Source organism: Mya arenaria, chromosome 5 (genome assembly GCF_026914265.1).
Source record: "Mya arenaria isolate MELC-2E11 chromosome 5, ASM2691426v1".
Taxonomy (NCBI): domain Eukaryota; kingdom Metazoa; phylum Mollusca; class Bivalvia; order Myida; family Myidae; genus Mya; species Mya arenaria.
Genome location: NC_069126.1, coordinates 40,857,753 through 40,883,360, shown reverse-complemented (window position 1 = coordinate 40,883,360; position 25,608 = coordinate 40,857,753). Strand labels below are relative to the sequence as shown.

Below are 25,608 nucleotides of genomic sequence, written 5' to 3'. Positions count from 1 at the left end.
CGTAACAGTAATATTGCAATGTCACCTTCCACTAGCTAAAGTACGTAACAGTAATATTGCAATGTCACCTTCCACTAGCTAAAGTACGTAACAGTAATATTGCAATGTCACCTTCCACTAGCTAAAGTACGTAACAGTAACATTGCAATGTCACCTTTCACTAGCTAAAGTACGTAACAGTAACATTGCAATGTCACCTACCACTAGCTAAAGTATGTAACAGTAATATTGCAATGTCACCTTCCACTAGCTAAAGTATGTAACAGTAACATTGCAATGTCACCTTCCACTAGCTAAAGTACGTAACAGTAACATTGCAATGTCACCTTCCACTAGCTAAAGTACGTAACAGTAATATTGCAATGTCAACTTCCACTAATAAAGTATGTAACAGTAACATTGCAATGTCACCTTCCACTAGTTAAAGTATGTAACAGTAATATTGCAATGTCACCTTCCACTAGCTAAAGTACGTAACAGTAACATTGCAATGTAACCTTCCACTAGCTAAAGTACGTAACAGTAATATTGCAATGTCAACTTCCACTAGCTAAAGTATGTAACAGTAACATTGCAATGTCACCTTCCACTAGTTAAAGTATGTAACAGTAACATTGCAATGTCAACTTCCACTAGCTAAAGTACGTAACAGTAATATTGCAATGTAACCTTCCACTAGCTAAAGTACGTAACAGTAATATTGCAATGTCAACTTCCACTAGCTAAAGTATGTAACAGTAATATTGCAATGTCACCTTCCACTAGTTAAAGTACATAACAGTAACATTGCAATTTCACTTTCCACTAGTTAAAGTACATAACAGTAACATTGCAATGTCACCTTCCACTAGTTAAAGTACATAACAGTAACATTGCAATGTAACCTTCCACTAGCTAAAGTACGTAACAGTAATATTGCAATGTCAACTTCCACTAGCTAAAGTACGTAACAGTAATATTGCAATGTAACCTTCCACTAGCTAAAGTACGTAACAGTAATATTGCAATGTCAACTTCCACTAGCTAAAGTACGTAACAGTAACATTGCAATGTCACCTTCCACTAGTTAAAGTATGTAACAGTAACATTGCAACGTCACCTTCCACTAGCTAAAGTACGTAACAGTAACATTGCAATGTCACCTTCCACTAATTAAAGTATGTAACAGTAACATTGCAATGTCACCTTCCACTAGCTAAAGTACGTAACAGTAACATTGCAATGTCACCTTCCACTAATTAAAGTACGTAACAGTAACATTGCAATGTCAACTTCCACTAGTTAAAGTACGTAACAGTAACATTGCAATGTCACCTTCCACTAGCTAAAGTACGTAACAGTAATATTGCAATGTCACCTTCCACTAGTTAAAGTACGTAACAGTAATATTGCAATGTAACCTTCCACTAGTTAAAGTACGTAACAGTAACATTGCAATGTAATCTTCCACTAATTAAAGTACATAACAGTAACATTGCAATGTCACCTTCCACTAGTTAAAGTACGTAACAGTAACATTGCAATGTAACCTTCCACTAATTAAAGTACGTAACAGTAATATTGCAATGTAACAAGTATGTAACAGTAACATTGCAATGTCACCTTCCACTAGCTAAAGTACGTAACAGTAACATTGCAATGTCACCTTCCACTAGCTAAAGTACGTAACAGTAACATTGCAATGTCACCTTCCACTAGCTAAAGTATGTAACAGTAACATTGCAATGTCACCTTCCACTAGCTAAAGTATGTAACAGTAACATTGCAATGTCACCTTCCACTAGCTAAAGTACGTAACAGTAACATTGCAATGTCACCTTCCACTAGCTAAAGTATGTAACAGTAACATTGCAATGTCACCTTCCACTAGCTAAAGTATGTAACAGTAATATTGCAATGTCACCTTCCACTAGCTAAAGTACGTAACAGTAACATTGCAATGTCACCTTCCACTAGCTAAAGTATGTAACAGTAATATTGCAACGTCACCTTCCACTAGTTAAAGTACGTAACAGTAACATTGCAATGTCACCTTCCACTAGTTAAAGTATGTAACAGTAACATTGCAATGTCACCTTCCACTAGCTAAAGTACGTAACAGTAACATTGCAATGTCACCTTCCACTAGCTAAAGTACGTAACAGTAACATTGCAATGTCACCTTCCACTAGTTAAAGTACGTAACAGTAACATTGCAATGTCACCTTCCACTAGTTAAAGTACGTAACAGTAACATTGCAATGTCAACTTCCACTAGTTAAAGTATGTAACAGTAACATTGCAATGTCACCTTCCACTAGCTAAAGTACGTAACAGTAACATTGCAATGTCACCTTCCACTAGCTAAAGTACGTAACAGTAACATTGCAATGTCACCTTCCACTAGCTAAAGTACGTAACAGTAACATTGCAATGTCACCTTCCACTAGCTAAAGTACGTAACAGTAACATTGCAATGTCACCTTCCACTAGCTAAAGTACGTAACAGTAACATTGCAATGTCACCTTCCACTAGTTAAAGTACGTAACAGTAACATTGCAATGTCACCTTCCACTAGTTAAAGTATGTAACAGTAACATTGCAATGTCACCTTCCACTAGTTAAAGTATGTAACAGTAACATTGCAATGTCACCTTCCACTAGTTAAAGTACGTAACAGTAACATTGCAATGTCACCTTCCACTAGTTAAAGTACGTAACAGTAACATTGCAATGTCACCTTCCACTAGTTAAAGTACGTAACAGTAACATTGCAATGTCACCTTCCACTAGTTAAAGTACGTAACAGTAACATTGCAATGTCACCTTCCACTAGTTAAAGTACATAACAGTAACATTGCAATGTCACCTTCCACTAGTTAAAGTACGTAACAGTAACATTGCAATGTAATCTTCCACTAGCTAAAGTACGTAACAGTAATATTGCAATGTCACCTTCCACTAGTTAAAGTACGTAACAGTAACATTGCAATGTCACCTTCCACTAGTTAAAGTACGTAACAGTAACATTGCAATGTCACCTTCCACTAGTTAAAGTACGTAACAGTAACATTGCAATGTCACCTTCCACTAGTTAAAGTATGTAACAGTTACATTGCAACGTCACCTTCCATTAGATCAAGTACATAACAGTAACATTGCAATTTCGCTTTAAACTACTTATGTTAGACATCAACATTGCTATTTTACCTTTCACTTCTTATAACAAATAACATTAACATTGTAATGGTCCTTTTCACTACTGATGAAATGTACTGATAACATGAAACATTTATTTTTCAATGTTTCATTTCACTACTGATACTGTGTTACATTTACATTGTAAAACCACCTTTCACTACTAAAAAGTGTTATATTGCAATTATACATTTCACCATGGATAACGTGTTACATTAACAATGAAATGTCACCTTACATAAGTGATAACTTGTTTCATTAACATGGTAATGTTACCAAACACTACTGATAACATGTAACATTAACATTGCAAACACAATTGATAATGTATAAAATTAAAATTGCAATCATTATTGCACTAATGATAATATGAAACAAAGTTACAAAACATTTAAATGTTGTCTGGATATAATACAGACTCCGAAAGTAGGAAAGTTATTAATCTGAATCCATCATAAAAGGAAAGTTAGAGTACAGACAGGTTGAAATTCTTTTCAGGAAATAGCACTAGCAGAAATATCTAGCTTATGCTCCTATGGAATATCATTGTTGATACATATACCATAAATGGCATTTCTTAAGCTAGAGAGTTTGTAAAATAAGTGAATTAGGGGTCAGATGAATTTCCAGGAACAGAATACTGTACAGTACTTTAAGTTAAGAATTCTCATATCCAATGTTAACTGGCAAAAAACACAAAACTGGCATAGAAACGAACTGGCATAGCAACAACCTAGTCTAACAACTGTTCATCACCCTTTGTTTTGTATCCCAGTTGCCATGGTGATGTAAATGGTTGCTAGGCAACAGTGCAAGAAGGGCCAACTGGTGAAGCGTGGCATTCTGCAGTAACATGAGATCCACTAAGTCTGAAAGTCATCATTTATAATCAAAGCTATGTGTAACTCATAATGAATTCTAAATATTAAATCTGTCATTTAAACTGCACTTTGACCGACACAGAATTGTGATGCTCTGGACAGAAATGACCGCCACCTTAAGAATAAAACATACAATAAAGTATGCACTGAAAATTTTAATGAAACAAGGGTCAAATGAAAGCCCATTTTTCATCCTAAAGCCTTCCCTGCACCAAAGACCAGACTAATAAGTGCACATGTGTGAAAAATATTCACCCCTAGCTGTTTGAGTACCATCCTCTGAAGCTGTGCATTCTGGGCCATCAAAACATCCATGTAGGAAGCTTCCTCAACTGTCATTTAGCAATTCCCAGAAATGATAAATATCCCTTCATGCCAATATCTTATTCAATGCAATCCTTTAACACTTTCAATAACAATTACATGTAGCCCTTTGAATGTTTGACAAAATATTTAATGGGCTGTGAATTATTTTCCAAATATTAAAAATGTGTTTCTTGCTGTGTTACTGCAAAAAGTATTGTTTTTTTAACAACAAAAAAATCAAAGAAAGCTTTTGGATGCAAAAATGGCTTGGACACATAATTTCATAACTGAATATAACCAATGGCTAAGCCACCTGACAATAATCATAAAACCATGGGTCATCACAAACTAACTCACCAGCTTTGTTGAACATGCCCCTGTTCTGTTGGGGGGTCAGGTCCTGTATTATGGGGTTTGGCACCTGCTGGATGATATGCTGGGGTGCAGTCTGAAACAGGCAATAATGTTCAGTAAGTTGGGTTAATCTCAACTTATTTAAGTTTAAGTCTTGTTGAACATTGTCCAGTTAGGATAACTCTGAGTAAGGTTCTGGATCATAAAGTTTGATAAGGAACTTTCCTTTAGCTTATACTGATTCATTTTAGCTTGATAGTGACAAAAGCTGATAGCATATAGAAACACTCTTGAGCCTGTTTCCTGGGAAGAAACCAGAAAAAGTACCCCTAGACCCCTAGTGAGGATCAAACTCACATCCTCTTTGGTGAGCGGTGGACACATATACCACAATACCACTCTCACCTTAACTCAAACTTCTCTTTAAAAAAACATTGATTTTTTTTTCATTAAATATCTATTTCTGAAGATTGTATCGTACACATCAAAGTTTATCTTCATCACACTATTACATGAAAACTTTGCCTTAATATACACAGATAATATACATATACATACTGTGGTGCAATCAGCTTCATGTTTAAAAAAAAAGTAAGGGTTATTCTACGTACCTGTATATACTGTGGTGCCGGCTGCTGCATGATTTGAGGGGCAGGTGCAGGGATGATTATCGGCGGGGGTGGGGGTCCCGGTGGGAGGTTTATCGGAGGTAACGGGTATTGTGGTCTTCCTCGTGGTGTGGCTATCTTGTGTTCTATTACATGTTTCACTTGGGACATATCTGAAACAGAGGAATATACTAGAATTATGCCAATAGGATGTGTTGTCTGTCAGGAGCACACAGGTCACCATGACCTTGACATTTGACCTACTGACCCCAAAATCACTAAGGGTCATAAACTGACCATGATGAATGTGCATTATACCAAGTTGATAGACTCTACAACAAGTCATTCAAAAGTCTTGATCAGAAACAAAATGGTGACACAAAAAACATGTGCTCAGCTTTGTCGTCTCATTTCTACAATTGCCGCTAATTGGTTAAGTTTTGTATTCAGTCAGTTGCTGGAGTATCTGCTCAATCCATGTGGTCTGGGTCTTACCAAAAAGAAATTTAAATAGAACCTGGCACTCTGAGCTACAATAATTTAGAACTTATTTAATCCAGGGAGATTGTATCCCTAATAATGTATCACGAGTGTTGTACACAATAATTACAACTTTTAGTTTTTTAAAGTATCCTTATCATGTTATACACCATTTTAAAGGTAACGTCTATACAAACAAAAAATAGGCACTTTTTTGGCTGAGTACTGAAACATATGCAGACAAATCATGTTCCGCCCTAACCGTGATATAAGCATTAAGTGCAGAATAGGAGAACCGAAAATACAACCTCACATTATATTTCTTAAGAGCGATCAAATTCCTTTTATGGTTCATCTTTTTTTCCACTTTTGAGCAAACAAAACACCTTTTTGGTAATTAAAGCCTTCTTTGTCCACCCAAAACAACACACATACGCATTAAATACATACATTCAGAGACATTAAAATTAATCAGAGTAATTTCTTATTATGGCCCAACAATTTGGTTTACTCTGCTTATCAGCAGGATTTAGTTACATTTTGTAGGTATTGTAATGTGTTTAAAGGGAAAAAAATGTTTTGACATTATCTTGTGTGGCAGTATGCCATCACAGACTTCTTTTGAAAAAAACTGACAAGTTAATTAACGTCTTTAACTGTTAATGTTGCCTTTTTTAATTTCCAAAAGACAGCAAACAATATGAGTTATTTTCATGATAATAGATCTGTCAATAAAACTTGATTCTCACACATTAGGGTAAAAATGCACAGCTAGTATATGACAAAAGATGCAATAAAGTTGAGGTAAAATTTAGAAAAAATAATAATACCAAAATTCACTAAGGTCTAACCTAAAATTACGGACATTAATCAATCGTAACAAACAGACACATGTATTCTCTTGCACTTGTAGCAATTGTCATTCCATAAGCATAAAATCATTCAACCATGACACATCAAATTCAGCATCAATTTAATAACAAGAACACGATAAGACTTGAAATTATCGAAAAACTAACGAAAAATTTACAAAAAAAAGTAGAATAAAATAACAGTTAAAGATACCTGAGAGGGAAGAATTCTGATCATCTTCGATATATTTTTGTACAACTCGATCACCAACACCTTTAAGCCAATTATCTGGGATCATATTCTTCGACTCATCTTCAGGAAAATACATTCAACATTCCCTCATTTACACTCCCTTAAAAAACCTTCGAATAAAACACTTCAAATATACTGCCAATATTTTCTATTGCCGAAACTCGCATAGATCGTTCTGATTAAAAATGTTCTTTAGGCCTGAATAGTGCATTTTGATAATAGACGTAAGTTAACCTTTTATATCATGGCTATTGAGATGATAGTTTCGTCTTTGGAAAAAGCGGGATCCTATTCATAGTGTTACTATGTAAATGAAATAAAAAATTGAATTCATAGAGAGATGTATTGGCAATGAAAGAAACTCTAAACAACATTCTGAATAGACCATAGTCAGGCAGAAGAATTGCTCAATGGTTTTTGTTTGTATGTGTTTATTGATGGTCTATCGCTTCACTGAAATACGCCTTTCACTGCCAAAATGTTGGCAAAATGGCTCGCAAAATAATAGACTCATCAATATATACGTAGCCAGTTGAATCTGAATTAAACTTGAAAATATTTACTTTTAATTCAGTTGAAAGAAAATCTGTGTAAATCAATCAATCTCAATATTATCAGTCAAACTGTTCAGTGATTAAGCAAAATTGTCAATATAAATATCAAATTTTAGATCGACGCAATCGTCATAATTAAATCCATCTTCATGTAAAGTGAAAGAGATTCAACATTCATTTATGATTGATTAATGAAAAATGCATAATTTTATTATTTTTATCAATATCGAGTTGTTTAAATAAATTGTATTTTCATTTTTAAAAAGCTTTAACTGCTTAAGAATATACTTAAGTTCAATTGCATTTAATATCTAGTTATTTTTGGCCACCAGACTATGAAAAGAATCAAAATTATACAATCAAAAAAGTTTTAAAAATGAAACTCCAAAAATATATCTAGATTTGATCAGTTTTTCTGTAAGTATTTGTTGTTATGTTGGTAGTTAAAAGTCAATATGGAATCAGTTTTTCCCTTTTCTCTCCGCTTCCTAACCCTTAGCCCTTAAACCCATTCTAAGTTTCGAATATGATTAACTGATATATGGTATAAATTGTATTTAATCAAAGTTAAATACATTAAGTAGGAAATTTAACATGCTTCACGATGTCACAAAACATTCAATTTTCCTGATCAAATAACAAAATACGAAAACCAAAAATAATTGTCAATAGAAAACAGCTAGAAGAGATCAATAGATATCATTAAAATAAGATATGTAAATATTCACATTGAATATGCTTTAATAATGCCAGCAATAATAAATATTGATATCAATTGATCCCGGACAATGGATGCTGTTATAAATACAAACCCCCCTTCTTCGTTTACATAAAAATCTTGTATTCAACTGCTGTTATATTTTTACAAATCCTTTATGAAAGTTTTAGATGTTTGAATACGTCTTTTGTCATGTTGGACCCATAGCGTACATGGCATACATGTTTGTACCAAAAAATTATATCAATCATGGGAATATTCTCTCCAACAAATTAAAACAGAACAGAACAGAATACTGCAGTAATATTATCAAAGGGAGATAATACAATTTCAAACCATTTTTTTTAAAGGGGACAAGTATATGGTACATTGACATACATGCCATATCCCCCGGCGGGGGGAAAAATCCCCCGGAATTTCGACCCATCCCCTGGTTCCCCGCCGGGGGATCCATATCCCCTGGAATTTCAAAACTAGAACTGTAAGCCATAGGCTAACGAATACCCCCCACCCCTCCATGTCTAGGTTGTTTGCCCTGGAGTTAGGCCGGACAAAGCTAATTTTGCCTACAAGGGGAGATAACTCCAGTCAGGGTCATGTGACCTGTACCAAATTCACAGAGGCGAAAGTTTACAACATGGCCATTAATTTCTGAAAGTTTGATAAAGATTTGTTGAATAATAACAAAGATGAATCCCGGACAGGGCTTATTTTGCCTACTTTAACACATCAAGGGGAGATAACTCCAGTCAGGGTCATGTGACCTGTACCAAATTCACAGAGGTGAAAGTTTACAACATGGCCATTAATTTCTGAAAGTTTGATAAAGATTTGTTGAATAATAACAAAGATGAATCCCGGACAGGGCTTATTTTGCCTACTTTAACACATCAAGGGGAGATAACTCTGGTCAGGGTCATGTGACCCGTACCAATTTCACAGAGGCGCAAGTTTACATCATGGCCATTAATATCTGAAAGTTTGAAAAAGATTTGTTCAATAACGACAAAGATGAATCCCGGACACAAAAAAAACGGACGGACAGACGGACAGACAGACAGACAGACAGACAGACAGACAGACAGACAGACAGACAGACGGACAGACGGACAACCCGATTCCAGTATACCCCCCCAAACTTTGTTTTGGGGGGTATAAAAACTTTGTTTTGGGGGGTATAAAAACTTTGTTTTGGGGGGTATAAAAACTTTGTTTTGGGGGGTATAAAAATTCTTTTTTTTCAAAACTTGCTTTAGGTTGACAGTGGAAAGCATCAATAATATTATGAGTGTGAAATTCAATGAAGGACCATGATGACTTAGTCCAAAAATTATTGTAATTTGAGTGTATTTCTGTATTTATTCCTATATTATAAATGCAGATATTGCGCAAATTTTCTTCGTGTAAAAATCCCCTGGTGTAATATCAAAATCCCCTGGGAAGCCTCTCAGAAATATGGCATGTATGCATTGATGTAAAATAAAAATAAATTTTTTAAATGTATTATCATGCTGAACTTATTTGACTTTAAAGGCGAACACTATAGGTTGATGCCAAATTATTATGTTTTTTCAATTTTAATGCATTATTTGTGTTTATCTCATTTGATTTTAATGATCAAAACAAAAACAAAAACATATCATTTATGTACTATTCAGAATATAAAATATAGGCAATATTTTGGCGCTTTTTTAACTGGGGTATAAGTGGCCAAGTACCTTATAATAAATTTAAAAAAAATAAATTCATAAGGATAATATTTAACTGTACACAAATCATATTCTTGGTTTTGTTTTGATCATTAAAGTAAATGAGTTAAACATAATAGCGCATTACAAAAAAAAAAGGTTTCAATCAACCCATACTGTACACCTTTATAGGACACACTTTAATTCCCCTAAATAATTTGAAATACACACTTAAGTTAGTTCCACTTGACTTATATACAGTAACTGCATGTTGCCCCAGATTTTCATGGGCTTATTTACTTACTTAAGTATCTATAAGACTGCTTAATTTCTTTGAGGTTTAGCAAGCCTTTAAAGTTTATTTATATCACTTGAAAAGTCCTGGTTAATACATGTAGTTGATAGTGATAATGTGAAGACAGATCTAAGCTGTCATCAATAATGCTCATGCTGTTACAAATGAAGAACCCAATCAAACTGTGACTTTCGGCATGCCAAGCAAACGTGCCCCTGGCGAGGTAAGAGGCAGACGCCTACATGAAGGTTAGTAACCTTCAAATAGATTCCTAATATATATTCTTTAGTGAATTTTATATAAACAACCCCCACCCACACCATATTATGGTAAGGCTTAAATGTAAATACATTTGGTTCAGGTTTCTAAAATAAAAGGCGTCAAGTCTATCCTATCTTTTTTATAGTAAGTTGGTAAAAAAAAAAAAAAAAAAAAGTAATTTTAATATAATTCAATATGTAGTTTAAAACCAAAAAATATTTATTCATTCGATTAAACACTATTCTCCAGTGATGACAATAATGTTATCATAAAGCCTAATAACAAAATTAAAAGCTTACCTACACTAGCTGTTCAGAAAAAGGATGTAACCCCTACCAAGCTATTTTTTGTTTGGCCTAAGGAAGTTCCACTCATGAACTCGAAATAAAGCAAGACTAAATAAAAGGGCAGCGAAAAAGTAAAATAAACAACAAGTAGACTAAGACTTAGATCCAGCATGTTCAGCCAGTACCTTCATATCAGTAAAATAAACAACAAGTAGACTAAGACTTAGATCCAGCATGTTCAGCCAGTACCTTCATATCAGTAAAATAAACAACAAGTAGACTAAGACTTACATCCAGCATGTTCAGCCAGTACCTTCATATCAGTAAAATAAACAACAAGTAGACTAAGACTTACATCCAGCATGTTCAGCCAGTACCTTCATATCAGTAAAATAAACAACAAGTAGACTAAGACTTACATCCAGCATGTTCAGCCAGTACCTTCATATCAGTAAAATAAACAACAAGTAGACTAAGACTTAGATTCAGCATGTTCAGCCAGTACCTTCATATCAGTAAAATAAACAACAAGTAGACTAAGACTTAGATCCAGCATGTTCAGCCAGTACCTTCATATCAGTAAAATAAACAACAAGTAGACTAAGACTTAGATCCAGCATGTTCAGCCAGTACCTTCATATCAGTAAAATAAACAACAAGTAGACTAAGACTTACATCCAGCATGTTCAGCCAGTACCTTCATATCAGTAAAATAAACAACAAGTAGACTAAGACTTACATCCAGCATGTTCAGCCAGTACCTTCATATCAGTAAAATAAACAACAAGTAGACTAAGACTTACATCCAGCATGTTCAGCCAGTACCTTCATATCAGTAAAATAAACAACAAGTAGACTAAGACTTACATCCAGCATGTTCAGCCAGTACCTTCATATCAGTAAAATAAACAACAAGTAGACTAAGACTTACATCCAGCATGTTCAGCCAGTACCTTCATATCAGTAAAATAAACAACAAGTAGACTAAGACTTAGATCCAGCATGTTCAGCCAGTACCTTCATATCAGTAAAATAAACAACAAGTAGACTAAGACTTACATCCAGCATGTTCAGCCAGTACCTTCATATCAGTAAAATAAACAACAAGTAGACTAAGACTTACATCCAGCATGTTCAGCCAGTACCTTCATATCAGTAAAATAAACAACAAGTAGACTAAGACTTACATCCAGCATGTTCAGCCAGTACCTTCATATCAGTAAAATAAACAACAAGTAGACTAAGACTTAGATCCAGCATGTTCAGCCAGTACCTTCATATCGAAAACTGTTCAACCTCAGAACCAATGAAGATTGAAGGACACCAATGTCCTGATATGGTATAAACCATGCATTGTTTTAATGTCATATGTAAGAAAATTGAAACCACGTTTGCACAAAATGTCAGAAGTGTCATGACTTTGGCCTCTTTACCCGGAAATCAATACTTGACTATAATGACCAATGTGCATACCAAATTTGAAGACTCTACACCAAGTAGTTATTTGATCAGATATATGTGATTACAACGAAAACGATGCTCTGAGACAAAGTATTTCTACGGATCTGCCATGCTTCACACTTATTAGTCACTTCCACCTTGGTGTTATCTGCCCTGTATCTACCAATAGACCATTTACTCATACCTATCATACCATGCCAAAGATAACTATATTTACCTGGATTATATCTCAAGGTATATAAGGCTTATGTCTTGTATTAACAGCAACCTTTAATTAAATTTTGTAAACCTTGCTTTGTTTAGGATATATTATCAAATCCTTAAGAGTCTTTAAAAGTATATTTACCAGGCTTGGATCTAAAGGTGTCAGGCTGGTGATTGTAGTTATAGTAGTTGTTATATCTGGCAAAGTCGGGTAGTGAGCGTCGAGAAGGAGGTACTGGCAGAGGAGAGGGCGTGTAACGTCGTCGGGATCTGTCTGACGCCGGCCTCCTGCCGTCTTCGTTCAGAAGTTGTTCACGCTTGAGAAAACAGAGCAAACTTCAAACACATGCTAATATTATTTCCCATTGCCTGACAATTATCATCCAAAGACTGCCAAATATTGTCAATTGAATGTAAAAAGGCTTATCAGCTGGACGTTATATGTAATGGACTAGAAAATAAAAAAAAGTGTGTCGAAAGGAAAATCTACAAAAGAAATTATAACAGTTTTTAAGTCAAAATCAATTTCCATTTTATTTTCAAAATCAATAATAACAAAATTTAGTTGATGTTAGTAGATGTCATGGAGACAAAAAATATCATTCCAATTATCCAAAAAATATATAAAAAATTAAATAATCACAAGACATATAAACCTTTTAATTAGCACATATTTTTTTTTAAATTTAGTTGTTCTATAAGCAACCAACCCGTATCTTGTCAAGTAGTTCCTGTCTCCGAAGCATTGCCTGCTGTAATCTTGCCTGCCGTTCAAGATCATCATTAGTACCTGAAGACAAATGGATGTAGACAACAAATAAGCATTAAATAATTATGTAATTAAGTCAATATGTCAACAAATTGACTGTCAGGTTAAACAAAAAATGAAGGAAAGGTAAAAACCAGGTAATAAACTTTAAGAGGAACATCAAGAGTGGATAAATATGTAGATTAGTAAAGACTGGCAATGGGCAATAAAGAATGGAATCTCAGTACTGACCAATGGAATCAATCTTTATTTAAAGACTGAAGTCATACTGTACCCCAAACACTTTTCCAGTTATGCTCCAGGCTAAAAGCACAATGAAATTTAAAAAATGGCAGAAACTCAAAAGAGAAGAACTGCACCCAGAGTTTTGATTCCTGTGCACTGAACTTCTCCATGAGATCTATCTCTATATGAAGTTTGATGTCAATACCTCAGACACTATTTAAGTTATACTCCGAACAAAGAACAAGCATGAAAATTAACAAAGGGCAATTTACTCTAAAAATACTGAACCCAGAGTAATGGTTTTTGCGCACTGCGCTTCTCCTAAAGGGACCTATATATATATGAAGTATGAAGTCAATACCTCAAAGACTTTTCAAGTTATTTTCTGAACAAAAAAAATGAAAATTAACAAAGGGCTGTTACTCAGCCAGGCTGCAGCCAAGATTATGGAACTTATGCCCTGCATTTTTCCTACAGGAGGGGCATAACAAATAACTCAATCGTGAAGCTCTGAAAACAGATTAAGAATTTTTTTGGAAGGTTTATAAAAAGTGAAAGCATGTATGAAGCAATACTTCAAGGCATCCTTTAATTAAATCAATTTATTAATGCTTTATAACCCCAGGTAGCTAATTACATTGACAGCAGAAAGACAATAATCTAAATAATCTATAGGTTATCATTTTTTTACTAACAAAATAACACGGCTGTGTTTGATTAGCTTAAACTTTATTTTCTGGCAGTTCTACCTTGGTGAGAAAAATACACTTTGAAATTCTTATTTGCCAGTATCTAGGGGTGATGCAGAAAGCTTCACGGTATTTTTCTTCAATCGTCATCATCTTTTATATGAACAGTAATCTAGTTCAATATCTCTTACTTACATTCATTGATTATTAACAGTTTATTAAGTGACTTTGCTGAATTAATCTCAATGGAAGTGATACGTATAAGCCGTAGGATATCCATAATTTCAATTGGTTATTTTCCAAATATTTACATCACAATATGTACTTTTATGCGAAGTTGAAAAGAAATTTATTCAATAAAAGTAGAAATCTATCTAAATAATTATGAAGTTTAATAAAAAAAAATTTTATACAGATAGCTTCATATTTTATGAATAATATTTGACTAGTCTATGTAAGGGGTATCACTCTTCATTATTCAATATCCTTATATTATGAATTACTTCCCTTACTTAGTATTACGGCCATGACAATGACGTGCAAATATGTGAGCAGTGAATCAAATTGCTCTTCACCCCTTTCACAGTCCTTTTCTCTTTATATTTCCATTATTTCTAGGTATGCACAACAGCAGGATCTACTATCTTTTAGAAAGTGTGCACAATTTTACGACTGTCAGATTTTTTACTGATGAGAACCCATCCGTGGGACACCTCTCACGCAAAGTTTTGACAGATGATGATGTAGCTGTCAATTTTATTTTAAACCCATGGAGAAATGGTTCTCAAATATGTTTTTTACAGTTCATTATTTGCTTGTGTTTTAATGCAAACATTTTATGAGCAATCATCAATGAACTTTTATTAATATATCTATGTTCTAAATAAAAACGGTTAATGCACGAAAGTTAAGTATTTTTACAGGGAATGAATACATGACCAACTTAACCCTGATTGCCAATTAATTAATGAAAATTCAAAAAGAGGGGGTAACACGCAAACAAAAAGGCTGATTACACCCTTACCACAAAGGAGGTTATACGTATACGAAAATGGGGTGTTATGTGTACTAGTATCATGGCAAGAAAAAGGCTGCAAAAATATTTTCATCAAACTAACAACAATTTCAACAGGCAGACATATCTATATTTTTCTGCTCAGACTTATAACAACGTTTTCACTTACTCTCTTCTGATGGAGGTCTGTTTGCAAGCCTGTCTTTCTCATTTTGTATTTTCTGAAAGGAAAAAAGGAAAAATACAGTTTAAATTGATTGAGATAAATTAGTTAGCTTAACACATTTCATTTCTCAGCGTTGAAAATTGACCCTGAGAACATTTCTATAATTAGTTTTGATCAAACCAGCTGTTGAAAAATTATCAGCATTAAATTTTGATCAGATATGGGGTCATTAAAATTAATAAAATTCAATGTTTTGATTGACCGTCCTTTGAAGAAATACTGATATGCATCTCTTGAAAAGAAAAGCGACTTCCAGAATCTTACTGGTTAGCTTCTTTACAACTCAATGCCAAGCCTGAGCTCGAACCTACAACTTGCAAGACCAAGAATTTGTTCTACTGGCTAAGGTCGCAAATCTGAACACTTTTAGAGGTTTTTTACAATTATCTTGGAGAGTTTTTGTTCTAGTGAATTAAAATTGTGTATGAAACATCTTTGGTTAATGTGACAACATCTGCCAAAGTACAGATTCAAGATCTTATCAATTATATGTCGGAAGTTGTTCATTTTATAGACAGTTAATCACCGGTCAATTTATGCTATGGAGGGTACAAATACCGAACACTTGAAAAGCATCGGGTTTTTTCTAAGATGATACACCAATCTAAAAAAGTTTCGATGAATTTGACAAAATGATGTTGAAGCAGATGCTTACTTTAAGTTTGAATTGGATTCAAGACAAATTGATAACAATATAAAATAAAAAACTTAATTGGTAAAACCGTAATAACCTGCCAAAAGTCAACATCGCGAAAGTACATGGTCATAAAATTATGATTAATAAGTATGCTATATTTATTAAACACTTAGCTGCAAAGTTTTTTATTGTTTCCACTGTTTATCAAAACATGCAATTTAAATGTTAAGTGTGATTTTTATTTATACATATCTCGAATGTAAGTCTACATAAATGCGAGGCCTCATACTAATAGATGCGCATGCACCCTGTGACGTCATGACCCCATGTGCTACATTATTATTTTAAGCGTATTAGAACATTGAATAGCATTTTAAGAAAAATACTCAATAAAACAAGATGAAAATTTGCAAGTGTCACGAAGGCAAGCCTATGTCTTGAACTAGAACACTGAATTATCGATCACCGTAAAAAGAAGCGTGTTTTTACAGGTGTTCGGGACTTGTGTCCAGTTTGGGTTTGTTATATCAACCAGTTAACACAAATAGTTTGCTTAGCTGTAAAATTTGAGTAACAATAAGAAATACTTGCTATTCCCGACTTAAGACTTCTGATCAACTAAAAGCATTTCAGTATCAGGTACACATCTTTATATTGCATAATTAATGATTATTTTGTGGATTGAATGATGAGCAATGACTTCGAGCATGCTCACAACACCATTTCTTGTCGATAGTGCCATTCAATTTCAAACAATAGTGTCACTTTGATATTGACAACATTTTGGTTCGTCACTGAATTAGTGGCCGTTTCCTAACGAAGGGAAATAATCCCTCAAATCAGGTTTTTTTTTCCTAATGCCCGTACTGTTACGTATCATATTCGCACTTCGTGTGCATTTTTACCGGGCAGTAGCGTGCCATTGTGTATACGTGCCAAATGGAAATTTAACTTAAGTTTTATTATGTTAACAATTAAATATGTAAATGCTAACCAAAGCTGGTAGATGAAGACGAGTACGAAGAATATGACGATGACGGCCATGTGATGTTGATGATGATAATGCATAGAAAATGATTTATTAGACTATAAGTCTATAAGTTGTAAAAGAGACAATTTACATGACCAAATTTCGCGATATACTTTTTCTACATCTACTTTGTTGCTGCGTAGGGCAACGAGCATTGCAGGCATGTGACCCCATCAAAGCGGTAAAAGCCACACCAAGTGGCATATTTGCAATCAGAATTTTAAAAATAACATCTGTGCTGCTAAGGCTGTGTATGTCTGCAGAGCGGTGCTGAAGTCGTCTACAGAGGTGATCTGCACTGCATGTAGGTTTGGAGGGAGTTCTAGTCTCGTATGGTACGAGACAGGGAGTTGTTCTTGTATTGTTCGTAGTTGGCCCAGAGTTAAATATAGGCTTTGTTATGTCTCCTAGTGCCATTGTAATGTGATGGAGTAACACAGTCCGTTATTTTAACTGGAGAAAAGGAGTTTACTGATTTATGGAATAGTCACTTATTATTACATCTGTGTTGAAGAGATTGCCAGTTCTATTCGTTGAGCATATAATAGATGTTAAGCTGTCTCCATACGAGTTGTTCCCGATGACGAATCGGACTCACTTGCGTTGGACTTTATCAAGAGATTGAATATCCTATTTAAAGCATTCTCATTCATCAGAGGTTCGATCGTTATTAAATCTATTTTTGTCAGCAGTCTTATATAACTGGTTTCCATGAATTTTATAAAAAAATGGCTCGCTCCAGGACAAAAAAAAAGTTGTCAAAACGTTCAATCTGTGAGAGTGCAGCTTTAAACCGTTAGTAACGGTTTAATACATAAAACATTCATTTTCGTACGGAAATATAAAAATCTACGATCTGATGTTTTGTCAGCAGTCATATATCACTGGTTTGCTGATATTAACGCAAAATTGGCTCATTCCAAGACAATTTTTTTTTATTTTTTTTGTCAAATCGGTAAATCTGTGAGAGTGCAGCTTTAACGTATGGGTCCCATACCGACGAGGAGTATTCAATATGTAGTCGTACTAAAGAGTTGAATGCTTTTACTTCCTAGCTACAGTTATAAATGTGTCTCCTCAGTAGGTTGAGTCTTTTTAGCTTTTCCTGTAATGTTGCCTATACGAGATTTCCAGGTTTAATTCGACTTCGAGGTATGGATGATGCATTACTGATGAGTACTGCGTATCGACGTAGTTTCTTTTTCTTGTAATTGTGGGGAGGTTGCACTTTGCGGCGTTGAATTTCATTTACCATGTGTGTGACCAGGCTACAAGTGAATCTAAGTCTCGTTGGAGTTTTATCTGGTATATGACGTTGTTGATAGCTCTGTATAAAAGCCGTGACAGTCGTCAGCGAATACTAGTAGTTTGATCCTAGTTGTGGCGAGACATTGTCGGCGTCATCGTTGACTCTTAGTTGATATATAGTAAAACATGAGGGGACCTCCACCGTTCATTGAGGGACTCCCGAGAGGATTGGTGATTCTGTAGAATTAGAGCAATCAAGGACCACTCTCTGTTGGCGTTTACATAACCAGGACTCGACCCATCTGTGCGTTTCTCCCGAGATCCCGTAGTGCAATAACTTTTATAGAAGTCGGCGATGGGGCACGGTGTCTAAGGCCTTACTAAAGTCAAGTATCAGGAGGACGGTGGTCTGCCTTTGATCGAGTCGTCTGGATACATTTTCGACTGTATGATTAGCTGGGTTTCGCATGGTTATTTAGCTTTAAATCCATGTTAAAAACTTACTAGAATGATCGTGTGATCTATGTGGTTCATAATTTAACTTAAGACAATGTGCTTCATGGTTTTAACATAATACTTATGCAAGTCAATGAAACTGGTCAATAGTTAGCTAGGCAGGTCTTGTCGCGTTTCTAATATGCAGCTGTTATATTAGCCTGTTGCCAATCGGTAGGACTTCGTCAGTTTTGTAGGTCTGTTGGAAGATGATGCTCAGTATGGGTGCCATTTCTCCCACAGTCAGCTTAACTATGTGTTGGTAAGAGGTCTGGGCCTGCTGCCTTATATGGGTTGAGGTTGAGAAAGAGTTGCTCGATGCCAGTTGTGTTAAGGTTTATGTCTTCCATTGGGGGACTGGATGTCCGTCTATATTCGGAAGCTGGCCTGATGGTTCTTTAGAGAACACTGACGTGTACATGTATTTATTATTCAAAACATCTGCTGTTTCAGTTTTTATCAACCTTCAAAGTGGGAATACTCACTTTGCCCGGATTTCTTTTGTTTGATGTATGAATAGAATTTCGAGTTACACTATTGTTTAGAATGGAAGCGGCGTCGACAACGACGACAATGAGGATGACTAAGATGATAGTAGTGATGACGATAATACGATTATTCCGTTATAACACTCAGGAAGATGCTCGAGGCGGATAATGATGCTGTCTTTGATGCAGCTAAGTATGAGGATAAAGATGACGGGAAAGACGGGATGATGGATATGAATATGAATATGAATATGCTGCTGGTGATGATGATGATGATGATGATGATGGTGGTGGTGGTGGTGGTGGTGGTGGTGATGATGATGATGATGATGATGATGATGATGATGATGATGATGATGATGGTGGTGGTGGTGGTGGTGGTGGTGATGATGATGATGATGATGATGATGATGATGATGATGATGATGATGATGATGATGATGATGATGATGATGATGATGATGATGATGATGATGAAATACTATGGATAATAATTATTATAGATACATGTTTTTTGTTGTTGTTTTTACTTTTTATAGCTTTTGACAAATTCACGTACTGTAACATGAACTTAAAGTTAACATGAACAAATAAGAAATCATATTGAAAATGATGCACGTTTGTGTGTCATTTAAATTTCTCTCAATGAATGCCTGGTTTCTATCCTTTTATGATGGCAAATTGAAATGTTCTTTATTTAAATAGATAAATAGGGCCCATTGAAATCTCTTATGTATGATCACTTTGTAAGCGAGAAACTTCATAAAAAGATGATCGATTATAAGTGTACATTTTTATATTTCACTTGAAGACATCAAAGAGTTATTAGGAAGAACTGATTATGTTTTAATATAGCGCATTGCACAGAATCACTTTTTTCTTTCTTTGATGTGATAAAAATGTATACTTCCACATTCTTTCGAGGATACAATAGATATATTCGTATACAATTGTATTTGACTATAATGATTATAAAAAACAAAACAAGCAAAAACACTCGTTTTCATTCATTAAAATCAATGTTTAATGTTATTGATATTATTATGTTTTATTATAAGCTTATTAATTTAATGTTTTATTGTAAATATTTTGTTCAATACTATTGCTTTCGCCTTTTTTTTGTTTTTAGTCATGTCCATAACGGACAAGTATGTAATCAGATAAGTGAATGGAAATCTGATATGGGTCGTACACTGACGTGTATAGGAGTTTAATAGTCAACAATATACTGTTTTAAGGTATTTTAAGCTGCACTCTCACAGAGTAAACATTTTTACAACTTCTTTATTTTTTGTCTTGGAACGAGCCATTTTTTGCGAAAATCCATGGAAACCAGTTATATAAGACTGCTGACAAAAATTAGATCGCAAATTGTTATATTTAAGTTCAAAATGTATGTAAGCATATTTCGTTAACCGTTAGTAACGGTTTAAGCCATAAAACATTAATTTTCGAACGGAAATATGAAAATCTGCGATCTGTCTTTTGTCAGCGATCTTTGATCATTGGTCTGCAGATATTTACGCAAAAAAATTGCTCTTTCAAAGACAAAAAATAAATAAGTTGTAACATGTTATATCTGTGAGACTGCAGCTTTTTAATAAATACAAATAAGTTTGTCATTTCATCAAGTAATTTGCATTAATGTATAATCATTTTGGTGCTTCGTGACCATATATAATGTTCGTTTGCCTGGTGACGCCATATAATGTTCGTTTGCCTGTTGACTTCATATTATGTTCATTTGCCTGGTCACCCCATATTATGTTCGTTTGTCTGGTGACCCCATATTATGTTCATTTGCCTGGTGACCCCATATTATGTTCGTTGCCTGGTGACCCCATATTATGTTCATTTGCCTAGTTACCCCATATTATGTTCGTTTGTCTGGTGACCATATAATGTTCGTTTGCCTAGTGACACCATATAATGTTCGTTTGCCTGGTGATCCCATATAATGTTCGTTTGCCTGGTTACCCCATATTATGTTCGTTTGCCTGGTCACCCCATATAATGTTCGTTTGTCTGGTGACCACATGTAATGTTCGTTTGCCTGGTGACCACATATAATGTTCGTTTGCCTGGTGATCCATATAATGTCCGTTTGCCTAGTTACCCCATATTATGTTCGTGTGCCTGGTCACCCCATATAATGTTCATTTGCCTAGTTACCCCATATTATGTTCTTTTGTCTGGTGACCATATAATGTTCGTTTGCCGTGTGACCATATAAAATGTTCGTTTGCCTAGTGACACCATATAATGTTCGTTTGCCTGGTGATCCCATATAATGTTCGTTTGCCTGGTTACCCCATATTATGTTCGTTTGCCTGGTCACCCCATATAATGTTCGTTTGCCTGGTGACCACATATAATGTTCGTTTGCCTGGTGACCCCATATAATGTTCGTTTGCCTAGTTACCCCATATTATGTTCGTTTGCCTAGTCACCCCATATAATGTTCGTTTGTCTGGTGACCCCATATTATGTTTATTTGCCTGGTGACCCCATATTATGTTCGTTTGCCTGGTGACCCCATATTATGTTCATTTGCCTAGTTACCCCATATTATGTTCGTTTGTCTGGTGACCATATAATGTTCGTTTGCCGTGTGACCATATAAAATGTTCGTTTGCCTGGTGACCCCATATAATGTTCGTTTGCCTGGTGACCCCATATTATGTTCATTTGCCTAGTTACCCCATATTATGTTCGTTTGTCTGGTGACCCCATATTATGTTCATTTGCCTGGTGACCCCATATTATGTTCGTTTACCTGGTGACCCCATATTATGTTCATTTGCCTAGTTACCCCATATTATGTTCGTTTGCCTGGTGACCCCATATAATGTTCGTTTGCCTGGTTACCCCATATTATGTTCGTTTGCCTGGTGGTCCCATATAATGTTTGTTTGCCTGGTTACCCCATATTATGTTCGTTTGCCTGGTCACCCCATATAATGTTCGTTTGCCTGGTCACCCCATATAATGTTCGTTTGCCTGGTGACCCCATATAATGTTCGTTTGCCTAGTTACCCCCATATTATGTTCGTTTGCCTGGTCACCCCATATAATGTTCGTTTGTCTGGTGACCCCATATTATGTTCATTTGCCTGGTGGCCCCATATTATGTTCATTTGCCTGGTGACCCCATATTCTGTTCGTTTGCCTGGTGACCCCATATTATGTTCATTTGCCTAGTTACCCCATATTATGTTCGTTTGTCTGGTGACCATATAATGTTCGTTTGCCTAGTTACCCCATATTATGTTCATTTGCAGAGTTACCCAATATTATGTTCGTTTGTCTGGTGACCATATAATGTTCGTTTGCCGTGTGACCATATAAAATGTTCGTTTGCCTGGTGACCCCATATTATGTTCATCTGCCTAGTTACCCCATATTATGTTCGTTTGTCTGGTGACCATATAATGTTCGTTTGCCTGGTGGTCCCATATAATGTTTGTTTGCCTGGTTACCCCATATTATGTTCGTTTGCCTGGTCACCCCATATAATGTTCGTTTGCCTGGTCACCCCATATAATGTTCGTTTGCCTGGTGACCCCATATAATGTTCGTTTGCCTAGTTACCCCATATTATGTTCATTTGCCTAGTTACCCCATATTATGTGCGTTTGTCTGGTGACCCCATATTATGTTCATTTGCCTGGTGACCCCCTATTCTGTTCGTTTGCCTGGTGACCCCATATTATGCTCATTTGCCTAGTTACCCCATATTATGTTCGTTTGTCTGGTGACCATATAATGTTCGTTTGCCGTATGACCATATAAAATGTTCGTTTGCCTGGTGACCCAATATAATGTTCATTTGCCTAGTTACCCCATATTATGTTCGTTTGTCTGGTGACCATATAATGTTCGTTTGCCGTGTGACCATATAAAATGTTCGTTTGCCTAGTTACCCCATATTATGTTCAATTGCCTAGTTACCCCATATTATGTTCGTTTGTCTGGTGACCATATAATGTTCGTTTGCCGTGTGACCATATAAAATGTTCGTTTGCCTGGTGACCCCATATTATGTTCATTTGCCTAGTTACCCCATATTATGTTCGTTTGTCTGGTGACCATATAATGTTCGTTTGACGTATGACCATATAAAATGTTCGTTTGCCTGGTGACCCAATATAATGTTCATTTGCCTAGTTACCCCATATTATGTTCGTTTGTCTGGTGACCATATAATGTTCGTTTGCCGTGTGACCATATAAAATGTTCGTTTGCCTAGTTACCCCATATTATGTTCATTTGCCTAGTTACCCAATATTATGTTCGTTTGTCTGGTGACCATATAATGTTCGTTTGCCGTGTGACCATATAAAATGTTCGTTTGCCTGGTGACCCCATATTATGTTCATCTGCCTAGTTACCCCATATTATGTTCGTTTGTCTGGTGACCATATAATGTTCGTTTGCCTGGTGACCCCATATAATGTTCGTTTGCCTGGTGACCCCATATAGTGTTCGTTTGCCTGGTGACCATATAATGTTCGTTTGTCTGGTGACCATATAATGTTCGTTTGCCTGGTGACCCCATATAATGTTCGTTTGCCTGGTGATCCCATATAATGTTCAGATTTTTTGAAAGCGTATGTAACGGTTTTAGCCATAAATATCAATTTTCGAACGTAAACATGATAAATTGCGTTCTGCTCTTTTGTCAGGAGTCTTTAATCACTGGTTCTCACATACTTATGCCAACATTGGCTCATTCAAAGACAAAAACTAAAAAAGTTGCCGAAACTATAACTCTGTGAGCGTGCAGCTTTAACTTTATATGCAGGTTTGGGTCATATTTAAAACATATATGCACGCAAGTTCTTGTACAGAAAACATAAACGAGAACACGTCTGACAATACCTTTATAAAAAGTTAATCGATGTGGGGTTAAATGAACAGTCGGTTTAAAATACAAGGCATCAACATGACAAATATCCCATTAAGTTCCACAAAGACTTTGCAAACATTTGGATCAAATTCTCTACAACTCACGGAAACTGATTTATTCAAAACTCCTGGTTACTACAAATATATATTTAGGCTGTTTTATGTGCTGTTTGAATAACTAGAGTTTAATTTGTATAAAGAATATCAAAATAATGCTCTGTTTTCAGATGTTTCATTTGTAATTATGAAAACAATTATTGAAGTGAAGTTTGTGAGTGAATACATTATTGTTGTCATTCGAATATTGCATCGTAGCTGAAATATATGTATTCTTTTTATTGCTGTTCCAATAACCAGTGTTTAATTTTCATAAAGAGTATTTAAAATGCCTTTTTCTGATGATTGATTTAAAATATGAAAGCGATAATTGAACTTGAATGAATTAAAAGTTTGTTAGTCTTTAAATTGTTGTTCTTAATTAGATAGTAAATTGTAGCTGAAACAGTTTGAAACAAAACACAACTTCATGTTATTGGTATGAGTCAGGTGTTGTTATAAAGCATGTGGGGCTTAAAAGTAACCCATATGTAAAATTATGATGGGGTAGGATGTGGATAGGAGATTCGTTTAGCAACAATATAACATAAATTAAGCTCTTGCGTGAGAACCATTAACATCAAAACCTGTTAGCAGGTCTCATGTATAACTTTTTACATTAAAGATGATATATAGAAATCACTACTACAGTAATCTGTTTTCTATGAAAATGAATCGTTGCCATGGTTACTGACCTGTTGGACCATCTTCAGTCGAAGATTGGTCATGTGATCGTGGACACTGTCCGTATCCGTCGTCGCCATTTTGAATTTTCACGTGCAGGAAAACACACGACACGTGCCCTTTATCGCGAAATTGTACTCAATCGTTTTAAAGTGTTGTTTTGTAAACCATTCCTCATTTTGTTTCAGTTTTGTGAAATTAAAATCTTATACACCACAATGAAAATACGCGGTTTCACAATTTCTTAGGCCATAGCGATGATTGAAGAACCTTTATTGACAACTTGTGGTGAATTCAGTAGGTATTAACTTGATATAGACCGTTCACGGTATTAGGTGTTTACGAATCAATAATCATTGAAATCTATTTAAATTCTTGAACTGTACATATTTATTGCATTTCATTATCATGTATTCGGTGAAGATGAAGACTAATTTGATTTCTTCAAACACTTAGAATCGATTAGTTTTTTTGAAAATACAATCGAATTTAACATGTCACTTACAGGCGTAAATATTTTCAATTAAGGACACTACAAATATACACCAACCGCTGGTATTTCGCGAATTTACATAAAAAAATCTCAAGATTTAAACAGATTGAAATCAAATTAGCATAACAAATACAATGATCTCTTGGCTCTAGCTGAATAAATGAATACAAAAAAAAACTATTTTAAAAACAATTTGATAGACTGGGGATTTAAAGATTTCACCAAC

At 35.1% G+C, this 25,608-nt stretch overlaps 1 protein-coding gene across 1 annotated transcript in view; it reads right to left on the bottom strand.

Annotated features, from left to right (window-relative positions):
- LOC128235689 (putative RNA exonuclease pqe-1) overlaps positions 1-25,271 on the bottom strand; it is a 70,009-nt gene extending 44,738 nt beyond the window's left edge. Inside the window, exons 1-6 of the mRNA XM_052950491.1 lie at positions 24,901-25,271; positions 15,247-15,298; positions 13,090-13,169; positions 12,522-12,696; positions 5,331-5,500; positions 4,723-4,813 (exon numbers count right to left, since the gene is read on the bottom strand). Coding sequence (XP_052806451.1) covers positions 4,723-4,813; positions 5,331-5,500; positions 12,522-12,696; positions 13,090-13,169; positions 15,247-15,298; positions 24,901-24,969 — 637 coding nt within the window. The 5' untranslated portion in view covers positions 24,970-25,271. The remainder of the gene's footprint in view (positions 1-4,722; positions 4,814-5,330; positions 5,501-12,521; positions 12,697-13,089; positions 13,170-15,246; positions 15,299-24,900) is intronic.
- Positions 25,272-25,608: the final 337 nt, after the last annotated feature.